Here is a 23,970-nt window from a genome sequence, read left to right on the forward strand (position 1 = left end):
CAATACTGAAACCACCTCTTTCTTCCCTATTCCTCCTGAATACATTGTAGCCAGGAATGTTAAGTTCCTATTCCTGCCCTTGTTTCAGCCAGGTCTCCGTTACTGCTATTATATCATAGCCTCAAGTGGCAACTTGTGCCTGCAGCTCACCAACCTTATTTACCACGCTCCATGCATTTACACACATGCATTCCAAATCCTCCTTAGTTGGATTTGCATTTCTCCCGTCTGATCCCTCCTCTTTACTCTAATGTTGTCTGTCTCTCCCAATCCTCTATGCACCTTGTTGTTCCTCTCCGATGATTCATCCTGGTTCCCCTCCCCCTGCCAAATCCTCGTCCACAGCACGAGTTAACCTCCCCACGAGGACATTGATCCCAGCCCCGTTGAGGTGCAACGCACCCATCTTATACAAGTCCCTCCTGCCCCAGAACTGGTCCGAATGCTCCAGAAATCTGAAGCCCTCCCTCCTGCACCATTTCTCCAGCCACGCATTAACCTGCTTTAACTTGCTGTTCTTATACTCACTAGCACGTGGTACTGGGAGTAATCCAGAGATTACCACCGTTAAAAGTCATAGAATCTTAAAACGCAGGAAGCCATTCAGCCCATCGTGTCTGATGCTGCTCTTCGAAAGAGCTATCCAATTTAGTCCCACACCCCAGTTTTTTCCCCCATAACCCTGCAATTAGTCCTCTTTAAGTACATGTCCAATTGACTTTTGAAAGTTCCTATGGAATCTGATTCCATCACACTTTCAGGTAGTGCGTTTCAGATCTTAACAACCCTCTCTTTAGCCTCCTCCCCATCTGAAACCCTGCCTGTAGGACCTCAACCCTTTTCCTTCCAATGTCATTGGTTCCAACATGGACCACAACTTCTGGCTGTTCCCCTTCCCACCGTAGAATGTTGTGCACCCGATCCATGATATCCATCGCCCAGGCGGTTGCAGAAACGCCTGCTTTTCCCCAATTATCACATCCCCTAGGACGACTGTATTTCTATACTTTGCTATGCTCGCCTGTGCAGTCATTTGCCCCATGGTGCCATGGATGTGCTCGAGACTCACTCCCCGAGGCGACGTCATCCTTGCGCTGAAAACCTGCTCATGAGTGCCACGTTCCTGGAGGATTCCTGCACTCCCTGCCTCTTCCTACCATGCTGGATGGCCACCCACTTACTACCCTCCTGAACTCTCTGTGGCTGCAGCGTGACCAACTTCTGGAACGTGCGATCAAAGAAACTTTCAGTCTCCTGTATGTCCTAGAGTTTAGAAACCCTCAGCTCGAGCTCAAGCAGCGGAGGCACTTCCTGCACACGGGGTTATCCAGGACCCACAAAACATCCTGGAGTTCCCACATGGCACAAGATGTGCAGGCAACAGGTCTTAGCTGTCCAACCATTGTACTGAAATTAACTGTCCATGTACTTAAAGTTCTCTTTACTTGGAGTGCATCACGCTCTCCCTCCCTCTTTCTCTTTTGTTGTTGTCCCTCTGTTTCAATTTCTTAGCATCTGCTTCCCCCTCTGCACCCAATTCCCACTCTCACCGTTTTCCCATTTAAAGCCTTCACTCGGTTTGCAATTCACTCCTTTAAGCAGTTCACTTTCTCTGTGCTATTGCAGATATACCCTCTCAATATATACCTTTCAGACACACACCAGTTTCCACTGGTCAGTCAACCCCCAGCTACACGATAATCAACACCTAGTCAGTGACCTACTTACAATTGACTGACATTGAACGGCCAACTGACTTGCAGTTTTTTCAAGTTAGAAAATCAAGTTAAATTTCAGTTTGATAAAAACACACTTTCAGTACTACTTGCTCACTACTTACCAGTGAATTCCCACTCTCACCAAATTCCAGTTTTCAAGTCTTCACTCGGGTTGCAATTCACTCCTCTCTGTATGCGAGCCCTCTGTTTATGGGAGCTTGCTGTGCACAAACTGACTGTCGCGTTTCCGACAGCACAACAGTGACTACATTTCAAATGTACTTCATTGGCTATCAAGTGCTTTGGGACGCCCAGAAGTCGTGAAAGGCGCTATATAAATGCAAGTCTTTCTTCCTTTCTCTGGGGATATTCCAGAGGTGACTGTAGAGGCAGGAGGAAAGGCCATTGCAAGAGACACATTGGCTACCTTGGGACAGTTAGGAATGGAACCACGAGAGAAAGGTGCCATGGAGGGAGATCACAGGGCAGAGACAAGGGAACAGGACTGGCTCAGGCACAATAGATCAGTTTTGCTGATTTGTTACATCATCCATCCTGGAATGTATTACAGAACTAGGCAGAGTTTGCCTCCAGAACCTAGCAGGGCTCCTAATGCAGCTGAAGATTCAAAAGCAGATATACCCTACAATATTGCTGGCTCAAGGCAAGCCTGCTTTTCATGTGTTTTCTCACAGTTTCCAACAACATACACAAGAAGTAGGAGTAAGCTATTCAGCCCTTTGAGCCTGCTTTGCCATTCAATAAGATCATGGCTGATCTTCTACCTCAACTCCACTTTCCTGCAATATCCCCAATATACTCAATATTTCAACATACTCAACAACTGAGCATCCACAGCCCTCTGGGGTAGAGAATTTCAAAGATTCACAACTCTCCAAGTGAAGACATTTCTCATCACAGTCCGAAATGGCCAACCCCTTATTCTGAGACTATTTGGCCCCTAGAGCCTTCTCCGCCATTCAATAAGATCATGGCCGATCTTCTACCTCAACTCCACGTTCCTGCACAATCCCCATATCCCTTGATTCCTTTAATATCCAAAAATCTATCGATCTGTCTTGAATATACTCAACGACTGAGCCTCCACAGCCCTCTGGGGTAGAGAATTCTAAAGATTCACCACCCTCAATGAAGAAATTTCTCCTCATCTTAGTCCTAAATGGCCGACCCCTTATTCTGAGACTGTGACCCCTGGTTCTAGACTCCCCAGCCAGAGGAAACATCCTCCCTGCGTCTACCCTATCAAGCCCTGTAAGAATTTTGTATGTTTCAATGAGAACACCTCTCATTCTTCTAAACTCTGGAGAATATAGGCCTAGTCTACTCAATCTCTCCTCATAGGACAATCCCCCCATCCCAGGAATCAGTCTGGTGAACCTTTGTTGCACTCCCTGTATGGCAAGTATACCCTTCCTGAGGTAAGGAGACCAAAACTGTACACAATACTCCAGGTGTGCTCTCGCCAGGGCCTTATATAATTGCAGTAAGACATCTTTACTCTTATACTCAAATCCTCTTGTAATAAAGGCCAACATACTATTTGCTTTCTTAATTGCTTGCTGTATCTGCATGATAACATTCAGTGATTTGTGTACAAGAACACCCAGGTTCCTCTGAACACCAACATTTCCCAATCTCTCACCATTTAAAAAATACTCTGGGAGGAAAAATAGAAAAGCAAAGTGGATAACTTCACATTTCTCCACATTATATTCCATTTGCCATGTTCTTGCCCACTCACTTAGCCTGTCTATATCCCCTTGAAGCTTCTTTGCATCCTCCTCACAACTTACATTCCCACCCAGCTTTGGATCATCAGCAAACTTGGATATATTACATTTGGTCCTCTCATCCAAATCATGGATATAAATTGTGAATAGCTGAGGCCCAAGCACTGATCCTTGTGGTACCCAACTAGTTACAGCCTGCCAACCCGAAAATGACCCATTTATTCCTACTCTGTTTTCTGTCCGTTATCCAATCCTCAATCTATGCTAGTATATTACCCCCAATCCCATAAGCCCTAATTTTGTTTAATAACCTCTTGTGTGGCACCTTATCGAATACCTTCTGAAAATCCAAATACACCACATACACCGGTTCCCCATTATTTATTCTGCTAGTTACAACGTCAAAAAACTAACAGATCCGTCAAACATGATTTCCCTTTCATAAATCCATGTTGATTCGGCCCAATCCTATTATTTTTTTTAAGTGCCCTGTCACCACATCCTTAATAATAGATTCTAGAATTTTCCTACTACTGATGTCAGGCTAACTGGTCTGTAAGTTCCCAGTTTTCTTTCTCCCTCCTTTCTTAAATAGTGGGGTTACATTTGCTACCTTCTAATCTGCGGGAACCGTTCTAGAATCTATGGAATTTTGGAAGATGACAACCAATGCATTCACTATCTCTATAGGCACCTCTTTCAAAACCCTAGGATGTCGGCCATCAGGTCCAGGGGATTTATCGGCTTTCAGTCCCATTAATTTCTCCAGTACTATTTTTTTACTAATACTAATTTCTTTCAGTTCCTCATTCTCCCTTGGTTCTCCACTATTTCCAGGAGGTTTATTGCATCTTCTTCTATGAAGACAGACACACAGTATTTGATTAATTTCTCTGCCATTTCCTTATTCCCCATTATAATTTCTCCTGGCTCAGCCAGTAAGCGACCCACATTTACTTTTGCTAATCTTTTCCTTTTTACATACCTATATTAGCTTTTACGGTCTGGTTTTTATGTCTCACTAGTTTACTCTCATATTCTATTTTCCCTTTCTTTATCAATTTCTTGATCCTCCTTTGCTGAATTCTAAAATTCTCCCAATCCTCAGGCTTACTGCTCTTTTTGGCAACATTTTAAGCCTTTTTCTTTGACCTAATACAACCTATAACTTCTCTTGTTTGCCACAGTTGGACCACTTTTCCGGTGGGGTTTTTCTGCCTTAAAGGAATGTATATTTGTTGTAAATTATGTATTAATTCTTTAAATGCTAGCCATTGCTTGCCTATTGTCATACCTTTTAATGCAGTTTCCCAATCTACTTTAGCTAACTCGCTAGTTTCGGATTTAGCTAAATCACTTTCAAACTTAATCTAAAATTCTATCATATTTTGGTCACTCTTCCCCAAGGGCTCCTTAAAGACTTTCACTGGGGTACAGTTCCAGAAGGAGCAGACTGTGACTGGGGTACAGTTCCTGCAGGTGCTGACTCTCTCTGGGGTACAGTTCCTGCAGGAGCTGACTCTCTCTGGGGCACAGTTCCGCAGGAGCTGGCTCTCTCTGGGGTACAGTTCCAGAAGGAGCAGACTCTGACTGGGGTACAGTTCCTGCAGGAGCTGACTCTCTCTGGGGCACAGTTCATCAGGAGCTGGCTCTCTCTGGGGCACAGTTCATCAGGAGCTGACTCTCTCTGGGGCACAGTTCATCAGGAGCTGGCTCTCTCTGGGGCACAGTTCATCAGGAGCTGACTCTCTCTGGGGCACAGTTCCGCAGGAGCTGGCTCTCTCTGGGGCACAGTTCATCAGGAGCTGACTCTCTCTGGGGCACAGTTCATCAGGAGCTGACTCTCTCTGGGGCACAGTTCATCAGGAGCTGACTCTCTCTGGGGCACAGTTCCGCAGGAGCTGGCTCTCTCTGGGGCACAGTTCCGCAGGAGCTGGCTCTCTCTGGGGCACAGTTCCGCAGGAGCTGGCTCTCTCTGGGGCACAGTTCCGCAGGAGCTGGCTCTCTCTGGGGCACAGTTCCGCAGTTGCTGACTCTCTCTGGGGCACAGTTCCGCAGTTGCTGACTCTCTCTGGGGCACAGTTCATCAGGAGCTGGCTCTCTCTGGGGCACAGTTCCGCAGGAGCTGGCTCTCTCTGGGGCACAGTTCCGCAGTTGCTGACTCTCTCTGGGGCACAGTTCCGCAGTTGCTGACTCTCTCTGGGGCACAGTTCCGCAGGAGCTGACTCTCTCTGGGGCACAGTTCCGCAGGAGCTGGCTCTCTCTGGGGCACAGTTCCGCAGGAGCTGGCTCTCTCTGGGGCACAGTTCCGCAGGAGCTGGCTCTCTCTGGGGCACAGTTCATCAGGAGCTGGCTCTCTCTGGGGCACAGTTCATCAGGAGCTGGCTCTCTCTGGGGCACAGTTCATCAGGAGCTGACTCTCTCTGGGGCACAGTTCCGCAGGAGCTGGCTCTCTCTGGGGCACAGTTCCGCAGGAGCTGGCTCTCTCTGGGGCACAGTTCCGCAGTTGCTGACTCTCTCTGGGGCACAGTTCCGCAGTTGCTGACTCTCTCTGGGGCACAGTTCCGCAGGAGCTGACTCTCTCTGGGGCACAGTTCCGCAGGAGCTGACTCTCTCTGGGGCACAGTTCCGCAGGAGCTGACTCTCTCTGGGGCACAGTTCCGCAGGAGCCGACTCTCTCTGGGGCACAGTTCCGCAGGAGCCGACTCTCTCTGGGGCACAGTTCCGCAGGAGCCGACTCTCTCTGGGGCACAGTTCCGCAGGAGCCGACTCTCTCTGGGGCACAGTTCCGCAGGAGCCGACTCTCTCTGGGGCACAGTTCCGCAGGAGCTGACTCTCTCTGGGGCACAGTTCCGCAGGAGCTGACTCTCTCTGGGGCACAGTTCTCCAGGAGCTGACTCTCTCTGGGGTACAGTTCCCCAGGAGCTGACTCTCTCTGGGGCACAGTTCCCCAGGAGCTGGCTCTTTCTGGGGCACAGTTCCACAGGAGCTGACTCTCTCTGGGGCACAGTTCCACAGGAGCTGACTCTGGGGCACAGTTCCACAGGAGCTGACTCTCTCTGGGGTACAGTTCCACAGGAGCTGACTCTCTCTGGGGTACAGTTCCACAGGAGCTGACTCTCTCTGGGGCACAGTTCCCCAGGAGCTGACTCTCTCTGGGGTACAGTTCCACAGGAGCTGACTCTCTCTGGGGCACAGTTCCACAGGAGCTGACTCTCGCTGGGGTACAGTTCCACAGGAGCTGACACTCTCTGGGGTACAGTTCCACAGGAGCTGACTCTCTCTGGGGTACAGTTCCGATCCCGAACAGGGTGCTATTTGGAGAACTGCGAGTTCGCCCATCGCCCTCATGTTAAGGAAGGGGAAAACTGGCCAGGGTTTCTGTTCCTAGCCTATCAGGCCTGGCTGTGATGCACTCAATGGTTGAATGACAGACTCACACTCACTGCTGAGGCTCACGACAGGAAGAATGGGCACTTTGGCAAAACAGTGGCCAGGGCAGCACGTTTAACCCATCAACAGGGAAGGGAAGGCGGGGGGAAATGAGAAAATTGGAATACAATTGGTTCAGAACAAATCTGCAGTGGGTATGTGAAGATCTGGCTACAGATTTAGCTGCACCAGGATTTGTATCACAAACAGTGCAGGGTGTCGCAAACCCTGTAGCTCAAATCGAACACTCAGTCCCCCTGCAGCGAGTTACAGTCCAATTGCTCCTCGCACTCAATTTTACGACAAGCCACTATTGGGCAAGTTGTATTAGTTTTCAGCTGGGTCAGGCTGCTGGACGGGGTGCCATGCAGGGGTTAGGTGTTCCATGCATGGGGAAAAGGGAGAAGGGTAATAACGGATCGTGCCTGGGCTCACCCTGTGCCTCCCTCTGGCTGGTCACGGAGCTGCACTGATGATGGCGCCTGAGACGTCCACGGCCAGGACCATCCCACCCTCCTGGCGGGGGGAGGACGTGTGATGGCAGGCGTCCTGCAAGGGGACAAGAACAGTCAGAAAAGTGGGGAGGAAATAAAACACAAATTCGGATTCCGCACCCCACCTCCGCCCCAGCCCATGCAGTTGTGTCCCTCCTGTCCTGGCTCTTGTTGGGTACAGTCTCACAAGCACCAGCTGTGCTCACACGCCCCCCCAGTCCTGCACCCATGTGACCGTTCGTACACGTGCGAGTCCGGAAACAGGACGTAGGTAAGCTATTCTACCACGAGGAGCATCACGGGCGAGCCCGATCCCATACACACCCGATGAAGCAGGACCCACAGCAATCAGGGACAGGAGACCCTGGCCGATGTCCTCCTCCCTAGCCCAGGGCACCAAGGCCGACCTTTGGACCCCAAGTGCTGATGCAGAACAGGTCAGAAATCAAACATTGCCCGTCTGGCCAACACAGCCTAACTTTTACAGCAAACTGGCGACTTTATCCATGGGGCACTGGAGCATTCTTACCACTCTCCAAGCACTGGTAGCTTTTCCGCAAAATGCTCGGCTCTGGTGCCGACACCGAAAGAATCCACACGGAAGCAAATGCCGGAGGTGTGGAAAGGGCGAGCGTAGAGACGGATGGGGCTGGTGAGAGTGTGACAGAGCCAAGCAGGTCACGGGAACCTGACTGGAGAGAGGAGCAGAACAAAAGGGAGAGTGTCCGTGAACATAGCAATGACACAGAGAAAACCCATGGTTGGTAGACAGTGTCACGGTGATGAAGCAAGAGAGAGGCCGACCGCTGGGTCAACGGCAGCAGTTACTGGAGGGGCTGAGGGACACTTTACAAAGGAGCTGGACAAACTTCCGGAAATGGACAGTTGGTCATGATGTTCAATTCACTGCAGATTTCATGGGATAACTTTTTGGATGGGGGTAGAAAACAGAATTGAAGAAGAGTTTGAATACTCGTCTCTTGGAGGTTTTGCCTGCAGTTGTTCACCTGTCTGAGGAGCTGGAGTTGGAGCTGCAGAGAGACGATGGTTTACTGAAGGAATGAGTTCAATAGTTTGTTCTGTGTCCCAGTCCCTTGCTCCTGGTTTGTAGAGATCAGATATTTCCGGATGGACTTCACATGTGGTCAGGTCCATGTGTTTTTCACAGTGAACTTCTTCTGCACAATCCCTAAAGCATTCCATAGTTGGTGGAAGTGATGATTTGTATACAGCTTGGAGATTTTAAGTGAATCGCTGGCCCAAAGACTATCACACTCCCCTTTCCAAAAATTTGTGGCAGATTAAATAGACCATATAACGTAGATACCAAAGTGCTGTATTATACGCTGCCTCTGATCACACACTCCACAGATACCCAGTGGGGTATATACACGGTCTCTGATCACACATTCCACACGATACCCAGTGGGCTATATACACTGTCTCTGATCACACACTCCACACGATACCCTGTGGGCTATATGCACTGTCTCTGATCACACACTCCACACGATACCCAGTGGGCTATATACACTGTCTCTGATCACACACTCCACACGATACCCAGTGGGCTATATGCAGTCTCTGATCACACACTCCACACGATACCCAGTGGGCTATATACACTGTCTCTGATCACACACTCCACATGATACCCAGTGGGCTATATGCACTGTCTCTGATCACACACTCCACACGATACCCAGTGGGCTATATACACTGTCTCTGATCACACACTCCACATGATACCCAGTGGGCTAGATACCCAGTGGGCTATATACACTGTCTCTGATCACACACTCCACACGATACCCAGTGGGCTATATACACTGTCTCTGATCACACACTCCACATGATACCCAGTGGGCTATATACACTGTCTCTGATCACACACTCCACACGATACCCAGTGGGCTATATACACTGTCTCTGATCACACACTCCACACGATACCCAGTGGGCTATATACACTGTCTCTGATCACACTCCACACAGATACGCAGAGTTTGTTTTTTTATTCGTTCCTGGGAAGTGCCCATCCCCAATTGCCCTCGAGAAGGTGGTGGAGCCGCCTTCTTGAACCGCTGCAGTCCTGGTGAAGATACTCCCACAGTGCTGTTAGTAGGGAGCTCCAGGATTTTGACCCATCAACGATGAAGGAACTGCGATACATTTCCAAGTCAGGATGGCGTTCCCATGCGCCTGCTGCCCTTGTCCTTCTAGGTGGTACAAGTCACGGGTTTGGGAGGTGCTGCCGAAGAAGCCTTGGCGAGTTGCTGCAGTGCATCTTGTAAATGGTACACACTTCAGACACGGAGTGAATGTTTAAGGTGGTGGATGAGGTGCCAATCAAGCGGTCTGCTTTGTCCTGGATGGTGTCAAGCTTCTTGAGTGTTGTTGGAGCTGCACTCATCCAGGCAAGTGGAGAGTGTTCCATCACACTCCTGACTTGTGCCTTGTAGATGGTGGAAAGGCTTTGGGGAGTCAGGAGGTGAGACACTCGCTGCAGAATACCCAACCTCTGACCTGCTCCTGTTGCCACAGTATTTATGTGGCTGGTCCAGTTAAGTTTCTGGTCAATGGTGATCCCCAGGATGCTGATGGTGGGGGATTCGGCGATGGTAATCCCATTGGATGTCAAGGGGCGGTGGTTAGACTCTCGCTTTCGCTTGTTGGAGATAGTCACTGCCAGTTGGAGATAGTCACTGCCTGGCACTTATGTGGCGTGAATGTTACCTGCCGCTTATCAGCCTGAATGTCATCCAGGTCTTGCTGCGTGTGGGCATGGACTGCTTCATTATCTGAGGAGTAGCGAATAGAACTGAACACTGTGCAATCATCAGCGAACATCTCCACTTCTGACCTTATGATGGAGGGAAGGTCATTGATGAAGCAGCTGAAGATGGCTGGGCCGAGGACATTGCCCTGAGGAACTCCTACAGTGGTGTCCTGGGGCTGAAATGATTGACATCCAACAACCACAACCATCTTCCTTTGTGCTAGGTCTGACTCCAGCCAGTGGAAAGTTTCCCTGATTCCCAATGACTTCAATTTAACTAAGGCTCCTTGATGCCGCACTTGGTCAAATGCTGCCTTGATGTCAAGGGCAGTCACTCTCACCTCACCTCTGGAATTCAGCTCTTTTGTCCATGTTTGGACCAAGGCTGTAATGATGGAGGAGTCCGGGACATCGGCTGAAAGATATGATTCTGTGAGTATGACTAGGTCAGGCTGCGGCTTGACTAGTCTGCGGGACAGCTCTCCCAATTTTGGCACAAGTCCCCAGATGTCAGTGAGGAGGACTTTGCAGGGTCGACTGGGCTGGATGTGCCATTGTTGTATCCGAAGCTGGTACGGTGGTCTGTCCGGTTTTATTCTTGTTATTGTTTCTCATAGTGGTTATAATGGAGTGGTTAGCTAGGCCATTTCAGAGGGCAGTTAAGAGTCAACCACATTGCTGTGGGTCTGGAGTCACATATAGGCCAGACCAGGTAAGGACGGCAGATTTCCTTCCCTAAAGGACATTAGTGAATCAGATGGATTTTTACGACAATCCGATAGTTTCATGGTCACCATTACTGACTGATACTAGCTTTTTATTCCAGATTTATTTAATTATCTGAGATTTGAACTCATAGCTCTGGATCATTAGTCTAGGCCTCTGGATTACTAGTCCAGTAACATAACCACTATGCTACCGTTCCCTAGAGTGTGGTATATACACAGCCTCTGATTACACACACCTCACAGCTACCAGAGTCTCCAAGCCTTTGCCCAGTGGTTTCACTCTCACCTTGGAGTCAGAAGGTCGAGGGTTCAAGTCCCACTCCAGAGACTTGAACGCATAATCATAGCTGACACTTGAGTGCAGTACTGAGGGAGTGCTGCACTGTCAGAGGTACTGTTTTTCAGACGAGATGTTAAACCGTGGCCACGTCTGCCCTCTCAGGTGGGTGTAATAGATTCGAAGAACAGCAGTGGCATTCTCCCCAGTATCCTGGCCAATATTTACCTTATTATAAAACAGATTATCTGGTCATCATCACATTGCTGTTTGTGGGAGCTTGCTCTGCACAAATTAGCTGCTGCGTTTCCTACATTACAACAGTGACTACACTTCAAAAGTATTTCATTGGTTAGAAAGTGCTTTGGGACATCCTGAAGTTGTGAATTGCTTCCTGGAATGCACTGCCTGATAGGGTGGTGGAAACAGATTCAATAGTAGCTTTCAAAAGGGAATTGAAGAAAAAAAATTGCAGGGATATGGGGAAAGAGCAGGGGAGTGGGGCTAACTGAATTGCTCTTCGAAAGAACCAGCACAGACTCGATGGGCTGAATGGCCTCCTTCTGTGCTGTACTATTCTATGTAAGGCATGATATAAATGCACGTAATTTCTTTCAATGTCCAGGCGTTATTTTAATTTTTGGAGATAATCACTCACTGGTAGGGATGTGTTTCCGAGAGGTGTTGCATTGAACTCAGTCTCCAGGATCTCCAAACCAGCTTTAACCTACATGATTGCAATTTAAGTCCTTTTCATTCCTACCCTCCTCAAATACTTCTCAATAACATCTGCAGTATGTGCTTGGTATTGAATTAATTATAATTAATTTGTGACTGTACTTCAAAAGTACTTAATTGGCTGTAAAGCACTTTGGGACATCCTGAGATCGTGAAAGGTGGTATATAAATGCAAGTCTTTTTTCTTTTCTATAACTAAACTGAAAAAACTGTTCCTGAAAGGAAAGGGATAATAAGCAAATAAAATGTCCAATACTAGTGGAATACCATACAAATAAAATCCCCATTCCCCTTCCCTGTAAATTATAAACCTATGAAGTTAACTATGTTGTAAGATACTGTACTGTGCAGGTAATGGGATGCAATCTGTCCTGTAGTCGACTGCAGTAACTGCGTCATACGGTATAAACCAATCAATTCTCAGTGTGCCGCTGCCCGTGTGTGGCCCATTGGAAGGCCAATAGGTGGGTGGGAGGAGGGGGCTGCCACAGGATAATCACAGATGAGGGAGGCCATTCAGTCCATCTTAATTTATCCATCCAGAAAGACCCTGCAATCCCTCCATTTCAGCATTAATTGTCAAATGTTAGCACATTTTTTGTCTCCATGGCTCTAGCCAGGAGTCCATTCCATGTGCCCAACACGTCAAGTGCAGAAAAACTCTGATATCAGTCCTAACTTTACCATTAATTACTTTAATCCCATGGCCCCTCACCCTCTCAGTTTAGTTTACAGTAATATTGCAAATTTACCTTTTCTATACTAGTCATGATTTTGTATACTTCGAAGAGCTTGTAGACTTTTTTGTCACTACGAACGAGATCATCTGCCTCTTTCGCATCATCCCCTTCCCCACCAATCCAAACCTCGCCCAAGGCTCCCCTGGTCCTAGCCCTGAACTCGCAGCTTTGTCTAGTTTCTCTCCCATCTAGATCTCCAAGCTCACCTTGCTCATGAGACCCTCCTCATGCTTTCTTGGCTCCACTCAAATTAAACTGTTAACTAACCAACTTCCTTTCCTAACTCCCATGCTAGCTGACACTGTAAATGGTTCCCTCTATTCAGGTACTGTCCCCCCTCTCTTTCAAAACCACCATCATCACCCCCACTTCAAAAAATCCACCCTTGACCCTTCTATCCTTGCAAACTACTGCCCCATTTCCAATCTCCCTTTCCTCCCCAAAGTTTTTGAATGTGTTGTCGCCTCCCAAATCCGTGCCCATCTTTCCCGCAACTCCATGTTTGAACCTCTTCAATCAGCTTTCCACCTCTGCCACAGCACTAAAACACTAATCAAAGTCACAAACTATCCCTCCTCATCCTTCTTGACCTCTCTGCAGTCTTTGACAAGGTCGACCACACCATCCTCCTCCAATGCCTCTTCTCCACTGTCCAGCTGGGTGGGACTGCCCTCGCCCGTTTCCATATTTACCTATCCAGTCACAGCCAGAGAATCTCCTGCAATGGCTTCTCTTCCTGCTCCTGCACCATTACCTCTGGAGTTCCCCAAGGATCAATCCTTTGCCCCCTCCTCTACATGGTGCCACTTGGTGACATCATCCACAGACAAGGTGTCAGTGCCCACATTTACACTGACGACACCCAGCTGTACCTCTTCACCACCTCTCTTGGTCCCTCCACTGCTTCTGTGCTGTCAGATTGCTTGTCCAACATCCAGTACAGAAATTTTCTCCAATTAAATATTGTCTTCGCCCCCGCCACAAACTCCGTTCCCTAGCCACTGATTCCAATCCCCCTCAAATACCACCGTCTCAGGCTAAACCAGACTGTTTGCATCCTACTTGATCCAGAACTAAGCTTCTGACCGCATACCTTCTCCATCACCAAGACTGCCTACATTCACCTTCGTAATATCGCCCATTTTTTTTTTCATTCATGGAATGCGGGCATCGCTGGCAAGGCCAGCATTTATTGCCCTCCCTAATTGCCCTCGAGAAGGTGGTGGTGAGCTGTCTTCTTGAATCGCTGCAGTCCGTGAGGTGAAAGTGCTCCCACAGTGGTGTTAGGGAGGGAGTTCCAGAATTTTGACCCAGTGACGAATAAGGAATGGTGATATTCTTCCAAGTCAGGATGGTGTGTAACTTGGAGGGGAACCTGCAGCTGGTGGTGTTTCCATGGGTCTGCGGCTCTTGTCCTTCTAGGTGGTAGAGGTCGTTGGTTTGGGAGGAACAGTCTCCACCCCTGCTAAAACCTGGGATGAAAGGGTTGTCCTATGAGGAGAGATCAAGTAGATTGGAGTTTAGATGAATAAGAGGTGATCTCATTGAAATATACAAGATTCTGAGCGGGGTTGACAGGGTAGCTGCTGAGAGGTTGTTTCCTCTTGCTGGAGAGTCTAGAACTAGGGATCATAGTCTCAGGATAAGGGGTCGGCCATTTAAGACTGAGATGAGGAGGAATTTCTTCGCTCAGAGGGTGGTGAATCTTTGGAATTCTCAGCGGCTGTGGACGCTGAGTCATTGAGTACATTCAAGTCTGAGATAGATTTTTGGATTCTTGGGAAATCAGGGATATGGAGATCGGGCGGGAAAGTGGACTTGAGGTCGAAGTTCAGCCATGATCCTATTGAATGGCGGAGCAGGTTTGAGGGGCTGTATGGCCTACTCCTGCTCCTAATTCTTATGCTATGTTCTTAAAACCCATCTGCTGCCGAAACTCTCATCCATGCTTTTGTCACCTCCAGACTCAACTATTGCAATGTTCTCCTGGACAGATTCCCATCCTCCATAAATTTCAGCTCATCCAAAACTCTGCTGCCCGTATCCTAACTCGCTCCAAGTCTTGTTCACCCATCACCCCTGTCCTTACTGACCTACATTGGCTCCTGGTCCCCCAATACCTTAAATTTAAAATTCTCATCCTCATGTTCTAATCCCATTGGTGGTTGTGCCTTCAGCCATCTAGGTCTTAAAACTCTGGAGTTTCCTCTCTTAAACCCTCCGCTTGTTTCTGCTCCTTTAGGATCTACCCTAAAACCCACCTCTTTGACCAAGCTTTTGGTCACACTTTCAACTATCTCCTTCTTTGGCTCGGCGTCCATTTTTTGTCTGATTATGCCCGTGAAGCGCCTGGGCATGTTTTACTACATTAAAGGCACGATATAAAAGGAACTTGTTGTTGAAGCTCCACATCTCCAATTAGTGGAATGGCCTTTTAAAGTGGTACCACGCTGTGCTCAAAACAATGGCAGCAATGCAATTAGTGACTGTCCTCCTGAAAGGGTGGGACGACCCAAGTAAGCAGTGTCTCTCTGGGTTGGCTCCAAGAGGACCCAGCTGGCGATGGAAGATTGGAATGGAGTCAATCCCCTGTGGAAGACGCATGTGTTTGATACTTGAGCAAGCCAGGTTCACAGTGATCCAGGGTATTAATGATTAATGAGACAGGCTTAACTCCTTAATGAGACCTGGGAGGGCAGATCTGTTAGTAGGGACTGCGATTCTTCCTATTTAGCTCCATGTCGCAACACCGCCCCCTAGTTTCATTTATATCTGCTATCTCCGGATAAGTGACCAAATCTGCCTCTCGCCTTTCTAGCATTGCCGTCAGTGGAATCTCTAATGTCAAGGGGCTGTGAATTCTTTTGCACCCAACAATACCTCACAATGGAGGACATGCTACAGCTCACAACTCCATTTGCAAATTAAGCAGAGCATGACACAAATACAGCAGGGACACGGAGTTTTGAAACGCTGCTCATCACATGCTGTGTCCTTCGACTCCCACAGAAGGGATTTACGTTGCAAATAACATGCCGTTACCTCGTGATATCGTCAAACACGCCGTAGCCCATTTTTTTGTCCTGTGCCCACTGCCCGATGAACATGCTGGGGCAGGACGATGTCAGCTTGCCACTGCGGAGCAAGCCGTGCCCGTGGCGCATGTTGTCTTGGAAACAGCCCTCGTACACCTCTCCTGTGGCATATCTGTGGGAAGGAAGAAAGTCAGTCAATCTCATCTAATCACAACACAGTTTTCACAGTATATCAGATGGTTACCCACCCCAGGATCTTTCAGGCCCCTCTTTTATTCGGGATCTTCATCAGATAGAAATGTTTATTGCAGCCGGTGAACACCAAGTTATTGGCCTGCAGCCCTGAAGTTTTTAAAAGTTTATAACTAAGTGTGTTCTTCCTACTTTTGGGCACTCAGTGACAGCATCAGCACTGCAGGCCAGAAAGGGCAAGGAGCTTCCTCCACTGTATCTCAGAGAAACGCAGGAGGAGGAAATTCAGCCCCTCCAGTCTGTTTTGCCATTCAATTAGTTCATCGCTGATCTGTTACTCAACTCCATTTACCTACCTTTGTCCCTAATCCCCTTGACACCGAATGAAAATCTATTGATTTAAAATTTAAATTAACCCAGCATCCACAGCCTTTTGGGGGAAAGAGCTCCAAATTCCTGCTACCCCAGAGTGAAAAATTGCTTCCCGATTTCCCAAATGAATTGCTAAGCTCTAATTTTAAAGTTATGTCACCTTTTTCTGGGTTCCCCCACCAGAGGAAACAGTTTCTCGGTATCTACCCCACTGGATCCCTTTACCATTTAAAACACCTCGATTAGATCAACCCTCAACCTTATAAAACCAAGAATACAAACCAAATTTATGTAACATGTCTTAACCCCAGCTCCAGAAGGGCACCCCCTACAGCAGCAGGGTGAATGGACGGCCAGCATCCCATGCAGCCTACACACCCAACCCACCACGAGGGAGGTGGCCCGTTCAGCAACAATGGCGAGAGTGCGGGGGTCAGACGCTGCAGTGTAAACACCACCACTCACAACTGAAGGTTCCAAAGCACTCGAGCGCGTGGCAGGGAGGGAGGGGGCAGGGAAAGAGACGGTCCCTCCGAGGAGGTGTGGGGGGAGTGTTGCCAACCAACCAACACACCACAGACTCCCAAGGAACCAGCCATCAGATCACAGGAAGACCCTACCATAAAACTAACCAATGGATATAATCAGGACACCAAAACCTTGCTAAACCAACCAACAGACGATATCAGGACCCTAACCCGCTCACACTAAACCAACTAACAGACCAAATCAGGACCCTAACACCCCCACACTAAACCAACTAACAGACCAAATTAGGACCCTAACCCCCCCACACTAAACCAACTAATAGGCCAAATCAGGACCCTAAACCCCACACTAAACCAACTAACAGACCAAATCAGGACCCTAACCCCCCACACTAAACCAACTAACAGACCAAATCAGGACCCTAACCCCCCCACACTAAACCAACTAACAGACCAAATCAGGACCCTAACCCCCCCCACACTAAACCAACTAACAGACCAAATCAGGACCCTAACCCCTCCACACTAAACCAACTAACAGACCAAATCAGGACCGTAACCCCCCCACACTAAACCAACTAACAGACCAAATCAGGACCCTAACCCCCCCCACACTAAGCCAACAGACCAAATCAGGACCCGAACCCCCCACACTAAACCAACTAACAGACCAAATCAGGACACTAACCCACCCCCACACTAAACCAACTAACAGACCAAATCAGGACCCTAACCCCCTCACACTAAACCAACTAACAGACCAAATCAGGACCCTAACCCCCGCCACACTAAACCAACTAACAGACCAAATCAGGACCCTAACCCCCTCACACACTAAACCAACTAAGACCAAATCAGGACCCTAACCCCCCCACACTAAACCACCTAACAGACCAAATTGGGACCCTAACCCCCTCACACTAAACCAACTAACAGACCAAGTCAGGACCCTAACCCCCCCCCCCACACTAAACCAACTAACAGAACAAATCAGGACCCTAACCCCTCCCACACTAAACCAACTAACAGACCAAATGAGGACCCTAACCCCCCCCCCACACTAAACCAACTAACAGACCAAATCAGGACACTAACCCACCCCCACACGAAACAAACTAACAGACCAAATCAGGACCCTAACCAGCGCCCCCCCCACACTAAACCAACCAACAGATCAAATCAGGACCCTAACCCCCTCACACACTAAACCAACTAACAGACCAAATCAGGGCCCCAACCCCCCCACACTAAACCAACTAACAGGCCAAATCAGGACCCTAACCGCCCACACTAAACCAACTAACAGACCAAATCAGGACCCTAACCCCACCACACTAAACCAACTAACAGACCAAATCAGGACCCTAACCCCCCCACACTAAACCAACTAAGACCAAATCAGGACCGTAACCCCCCCACACTAAACCAACTAACAGACCAAATCAGGACCCTAACCCCCCCCACACTAAACCAACTAACAGACCAAATCAGGACCCTAACCTGCTCACACTAAACCAACGAACAGACCAAATCAAGACCCTAACCCATCCCACACTAAACCAACTAACAGACCAAATCAGGACCCTTACCCCCCCCCCCCGCCACACTAAAGCAACCAACAGACCAAATCAGGACCCTAACCCCCCACACTAAACCAACTAACAGACCAAATCAGGACCCTAACCCCCTCACACTAAAAACCAACCAACAGACCAAATCAGGACCCTTAACCCCCCCACACTAAACCAACTAACAGACCAAATCAGGACCTTAACCCCCCCACACACTAAACCAACTAACAGACCCAATCAGGACCCTAACCTGCTCACACTAAACCAACTAACAGACCAAATCAGGACCCTAACCCCCCCACACTAAAGCAACCAACAGACCAAATCAGGACCCTAACCCCCTCCCCACACTAAACCAACTAACAGACCAAATCAAGACCCTAACCCATCCCACACTAAACCAACTAACAGACCAAATCAGGACACTAACCCCCTCACACTAAAAACCAACTAACAGACCAAATCAGGACCCTAACCCCCCCACACTAAACCAACTAACAGACCAAATCAGGACCCTAACCCCCCATACTAAACCAACTAACAGACCAAATCAGGACCCTAACCCACCCCACACTAAACCAACTAACAGACCAAATCAGGACCCTAACCCCCTCCCCACACTAAACCAACTAACAGACCAAATCAAGACCCTAACCCATCCCACACTAAACCAACTAACAGACCAAATCAGGACACCAACCCCCTCACACTAAAAACCAACTAACAGACCAAATCAGGACCCTAACCCCCCCACACTAAACCAACTAACAGACCAAATCAGGACCCTAACCCCCCATACTAAACCAACTAACAGACCAAATCAGGACCCTAACCCACCCCACACTAAACCAACTAACAGACCAAATCAGGACCCTAACCCCCCCCCCCACTAAGCCAACAGAACAAATCAGGACCCGAACCCCCCACACTAAACCAACTAACAGACCAAATCAGGACACTAACCCACCCCCACACGAAACAAACTAACAGACCAAATCAGGACCCTAACCCCCCCACACTAAACCAAATAACAGACCAAATCAGGACCCTAACCCCCCCCACACTAAACCACCTAACAGACCAAATTGGGACCCTAACCCCCTCACACTAAACCAACTAACAGACCAAGTCAGGACCCTAACCCCCCCCCCCAACACTAAACCAACTAACAGAACAAATCAGGACCCTAACCCCTCCCACACTAAACCAACTAACAGACCAAATCAGGAGCCTAACCCCCCCCACACGAGACCAACTAACAGACCAAATGAGGACCCTAACCCCCCCCACACTAAACCAACTAACAGACCAAATCAGGACACTAACCCCCTCCCCACACTAAACCAACTAAGAGACCAAATCAGGACCCTAACCACCCCACCCCACCCCCCCCCCGCAACACTAAACCAACTAACAGACCAAATCAGGACCCTAAACCCCCCACACTAAACCAACTAACAGACCAAATCAGGACCCTAACCCCCCCCACACTAAACCAACTAACCCCCCCACAGTAAACCAACTAACAGACCAAATCAGGACCCGAACCCCCCACACTAAACCAACTAACAGACCAAATCAGGACACTAACCCACCCCCACACGAAACAAACTAACAGACCAAATCAGGACCCTAACCCCCCCACACTAAACCAAATAACAGACCAAATCAGGACCCTAACCCCCGCCACACTAAACCAACTAACAGACCAAATCAGGACCCTAACCCCCTCGCACACTAAACCAACTAAGACCAAATCAGGACCCTAACCCCCCCACACTAAACCACCTAACAGACCAAATCAGGAGCCTAACCCCCCCACACGAAACCAACTAACAGACCAAATGAGGACCCTAACCCCCCCCACACTAAACCAACTAACAGACCAAATCAGGACACTAACCCCCTCCCCACACTAAACCAACTAAGAGACCAAATCAGGACCCTAACCACCCCACCCCACCCCCCCAACACTAAACCAACTAACAGACCAAATCAGGACCCTAAACCCCCCACACTAAACCAACTAACAGACCAAATCAGGACCCTAACCCCCCCCACACTAAACCAACTAACAGACCAAATCAGGACCCTAACCTGCTCAGACTAAACCAACTAACAGACCAAATCAGGACCCTAACCCCCCCCACACTAAACCAACCAACAGACCAAATCAGGACACTAACCCCCTCCCCACACTAAAACAACTAACAGACCCAATCAGGACCCTAACCCCCCACACTAAACCAACCAACAGACCAAATCAGGACCCTAACCCCCCCACACTAAACCAACTAAGAGACCAAATGAGGACCCTAACCACCCCACCCCACCCCCCCCAACACTAAACCAACTAACAGACCCAATCAGGACCCTAACCACCCACACTAAACCAACTAACAGACCAAATCAGGTCCCTAACCCCCCCACACTAAACCAACTAACAGACCTAATCAGGACCCTAACCACCCCCCCCCCCCACACTAAAGCAACCAACAGACCAAATCAGGACCCTAACCCCCCACACTAAACCAACTAACAGACCAAATCAGGACCCTAACCCCCCCCCCCACACTAAACCAACTAACAGACCAAATCAGGACCCTAACCCCCCACACTAAACCAACTAACAGACCAAATGAGGACCCTAACCCCCCACACTAAACCAACTAACAGACCAAATCAGGACCCTAACACCCCCCACACTAAACCAACTAACAGACCAAATCAGGACCCTAACCCCCGCCACTAAACCAACTAACAGACCAAATCAGGACCCTAACCTCCCCCCACACTAAACCAACTAACAGACCAAATCAGGACCCTAACCCCCCCACACTAAACCAACTAACAGACCAAATCAGGACCCTAACCCCCCCACACTAAACCAACTAAGAGACCAAATCAGGACCCTAACCCCCCCACACTAAACCAACTAACAGACCCAATCAGGACCCTAACCACCCACACTAAACCAACTAACAGACCAAATCAGGACCCTAACCCCCCACACTAAACCAACTAACAGACCAAATCAGGACCCTAACCCCGCCACACTAAACCAACTAACAGACCAAATCAGGACCCTAACCCCCCCCACACTAAACCAACTAACAGACCAAATCAGGACCCTAACCCCCCCCACACTAAACCAACTAACAGACCAAATCAGGACCCTAACCCCCCACACTAAACAAACTAACAGACCAAATCAGGACCCTAACCCCCCCACACTAAACCAACTAACAGACCAAATCAGGACCCTAACCCCCGCCACTAAACCAACTGACGGACCAAATCAAGACCCTAACCCGCTCACACTAAACCAACTAACAGACCAAATCAGGACCCTAACCCCCTCACACTAAACCAACTAACAGACCAAATCAAGACCCTAACCCGCTCACACTAAACCAACTAACAGACCAAATCAGGACCCGAACCCCCTCACATTAAACCAACTAACAGACTAAATCAGACCAGTCTCCCAAAACCAGCACATATCAAACAAGACACCGAAGCCGACCAATAGATGAAATGAGACATGAACGTACTTGTAGATCCCATGGCCATGCATCTTGCCCTCTTTCCAGTGGCCCTGATAGTGATCATTCTTCTTCAGGGCTTTGCTGGGTATGATGTACTCTCCATATCTAAGACAACAAATTAAAACCTTTAGCACCACACACATTCACTTCAAGGAGTTTCTCCTCAAATCAAGGAAAGACTGGCCCATGTTACGCCAGTCTACCTGCTCTACGGATTGTGGAGCACCACAACCCAGTGACTGTGTTCTCTCCTAACAAGCCCACTGCCTGGCAACAACAGGCATCATGATTGGACCATCGAGCTGGATACTGCTGTAGGCCACAGTCCACAAATGGCATTGTGTAGATTAAAGGCTGCATTCGGCAACGATGAGCCTGGGTCAATCCATGGAACCTCACCTGTTCCATGCACTCAGTGAGGTGCCCATCCCTGCATAAACAACCCTGCCTGAATAAGAGGATTTGTCTCCCATTTCTTCTCAAGACACTTGGAGCAAGGTTCCACGGGTGTTGGCCACACTCGGTCCCTCACCCAAATAAAAATAAAAAGAACTTGCTTTTATATAGCGCCTTTCACGACCTCAGGACGTCCCAAAGCGCTTTACAGCCAATGAAATACTTTTGAAGTGTAGTCACTGTTGCAATGTAGGAAACGTGGCAGCCAATCTGCCCACAAACATCATTGAGACGAATAACCAGATAACCTGTTTTAGTGATGTTAGTCGAGGGATCTCTTCTTCAAAATAGTGCCATGGGATCTATTACATCCATCCAAGGGAGCAGACGGGGCCTTGGTTTAACGTCTCATCCGAAAAGTGGCACCTCCGACAGTGCAGCATCCCTCAAAACTGCAGTGGAGTGTTGGCCTGGATTACAGGCTCAAGTCCCTGGAATGTGCCACCAGTGAGCCAAGGCTGACACCTGTATAGTAGGTCATCGTGGGTGAGCCAAGACACAGAGCGTTGGTATAGTAGGTCGTCGTGGGTGAGCCAAGACACAGAGCGTTGCCAGGATATTTGACCACAGAGGGCCATGCGGGTTCGCCCATGCACACGTCCCAGCAGGAGACTGGATAGTGAGCAGCAGCAGCTTTGGCTGATTTTTCTCCCCCTTCCCTAACCCAGAGCCCTCCTGACGTTGCCCCAGGTGAGATCAACTAACTCAGCACCGCTCAGGGATCGCAGAGAATTCTATTTGCACGTTTCTGACACTTACCCATCCTCTAAACCATTTTTGAAATCGCCAGAGTACGTTCTCCCATCAGGCCACTGCAGCATGCCCCTGGGAATGAGAGAACACGGTTAGGAGATACTGAGAATCAAGTGGAAAGCACGAGTCTCTCAATCTTCACAGTAGATGTTACATTTCCTTCCCCTTACCATTTCTTTGCTTTTCCCAGCAAGCTGCTGATCTTCCCCCTGCCCCCCCGAACGATTTTGATCTGTCCACGTTCCTCCTCAGGTCGCTGCCCTCCACTCGCCCCATTCACCCCCCTTCCCAGCCCCCCGCCCCGCCCTCTCTTCCCCAGCCCCCCGCCCAGCCCTCTCTTCCCCTCCCCGCCCTCTCACCAGCCCCCCGCCCCGCCCGCTCTCTTCCCCAGCCCCCCGCCCCGCCCTCTCTCTTCCCCTCCCCCGCCCTCTCTTCCCCTCCCCCGCCCTGCCCTCTCTTCCCCTCCCCCGCCCTGCCCTCTCTCTTCCCCTCCCCCGCCCCGCCCTCTCTCTTCCCCTCCCTTGCCCCGCCCTCTCTCTTCCCCTCCCTTGCCCCGCCCTCTCTCTTCCCCTCCCCCGCCCCCCCTCTCTCTTCCCCTCCCCCGCCCCCCCCCTTCCCCTCCCCCGCCCTGCCCTCCCTCTTCCCCTCCCCGCCCTGCCCTCCCTCTTCCCCTCCCCGCCCTCCCTCTTCCCCTCCCCCGCCCTCCCTCTTCCCCTCCCCCGCCCTCCCTCTTCCCCTCCCCCGCCCCGCGCTCTCTTCCCCTCCCCCGCCCTGCGCTCTCTTCCCCTCCCCCGCCCAGCACTCTCTCCCCAGCCCCCCCCGCACTCTCTCCCCAGCACCCCCCCGCACTCTCTCCCCAGCACCCCCCCGCACTCTCTCCCCAGCCCCCCCCGCACTC

At 49.5% G+C, this 23,970-nt stretch overlaps 1 protein-coding gene across 1 annotated transcript in view; it reads right to left on the minus strand.

Annotated features, from left to right (window-relative positions):
* Nucleotides 1-23,970, minus strand: part of LOC147120076 (alsin-like) — a 152,903-nt gene that overhangs the window by 13,845 nt on the left and 115,088 nt on the right. The window contains 4 exon segments of the mRNA XM_085985617.1: nt 7,337-7,450; nt 15,700-15,864; nt 21,870-21,968; nt 23,079-23,144. Coding sequence (XP_085841743.1) covers nt 7,337-7,450; nt 15,700-15,864; nt 21,870-21,968; nt 23,079-23,144 — 444 coding nt within the window.

The sequence above is a fragment of the Somniosus microcephalus genome, chromosome 4 (assembly GCF_052327205.1).
Source record: "Somniosus microcephalus isolate GS21.2 chromosome 4, FLI_Smic_1.0, whole genome shotgun sequence".
In the NCBI taxonomy this organism is placed as follows: domain Eukaryota; kingdom Metazoa; phylum Chordata; class Chondrichthyes; order Squaliformes; family Somniosidae; genus Somniosus; species Somniosus microcephalus.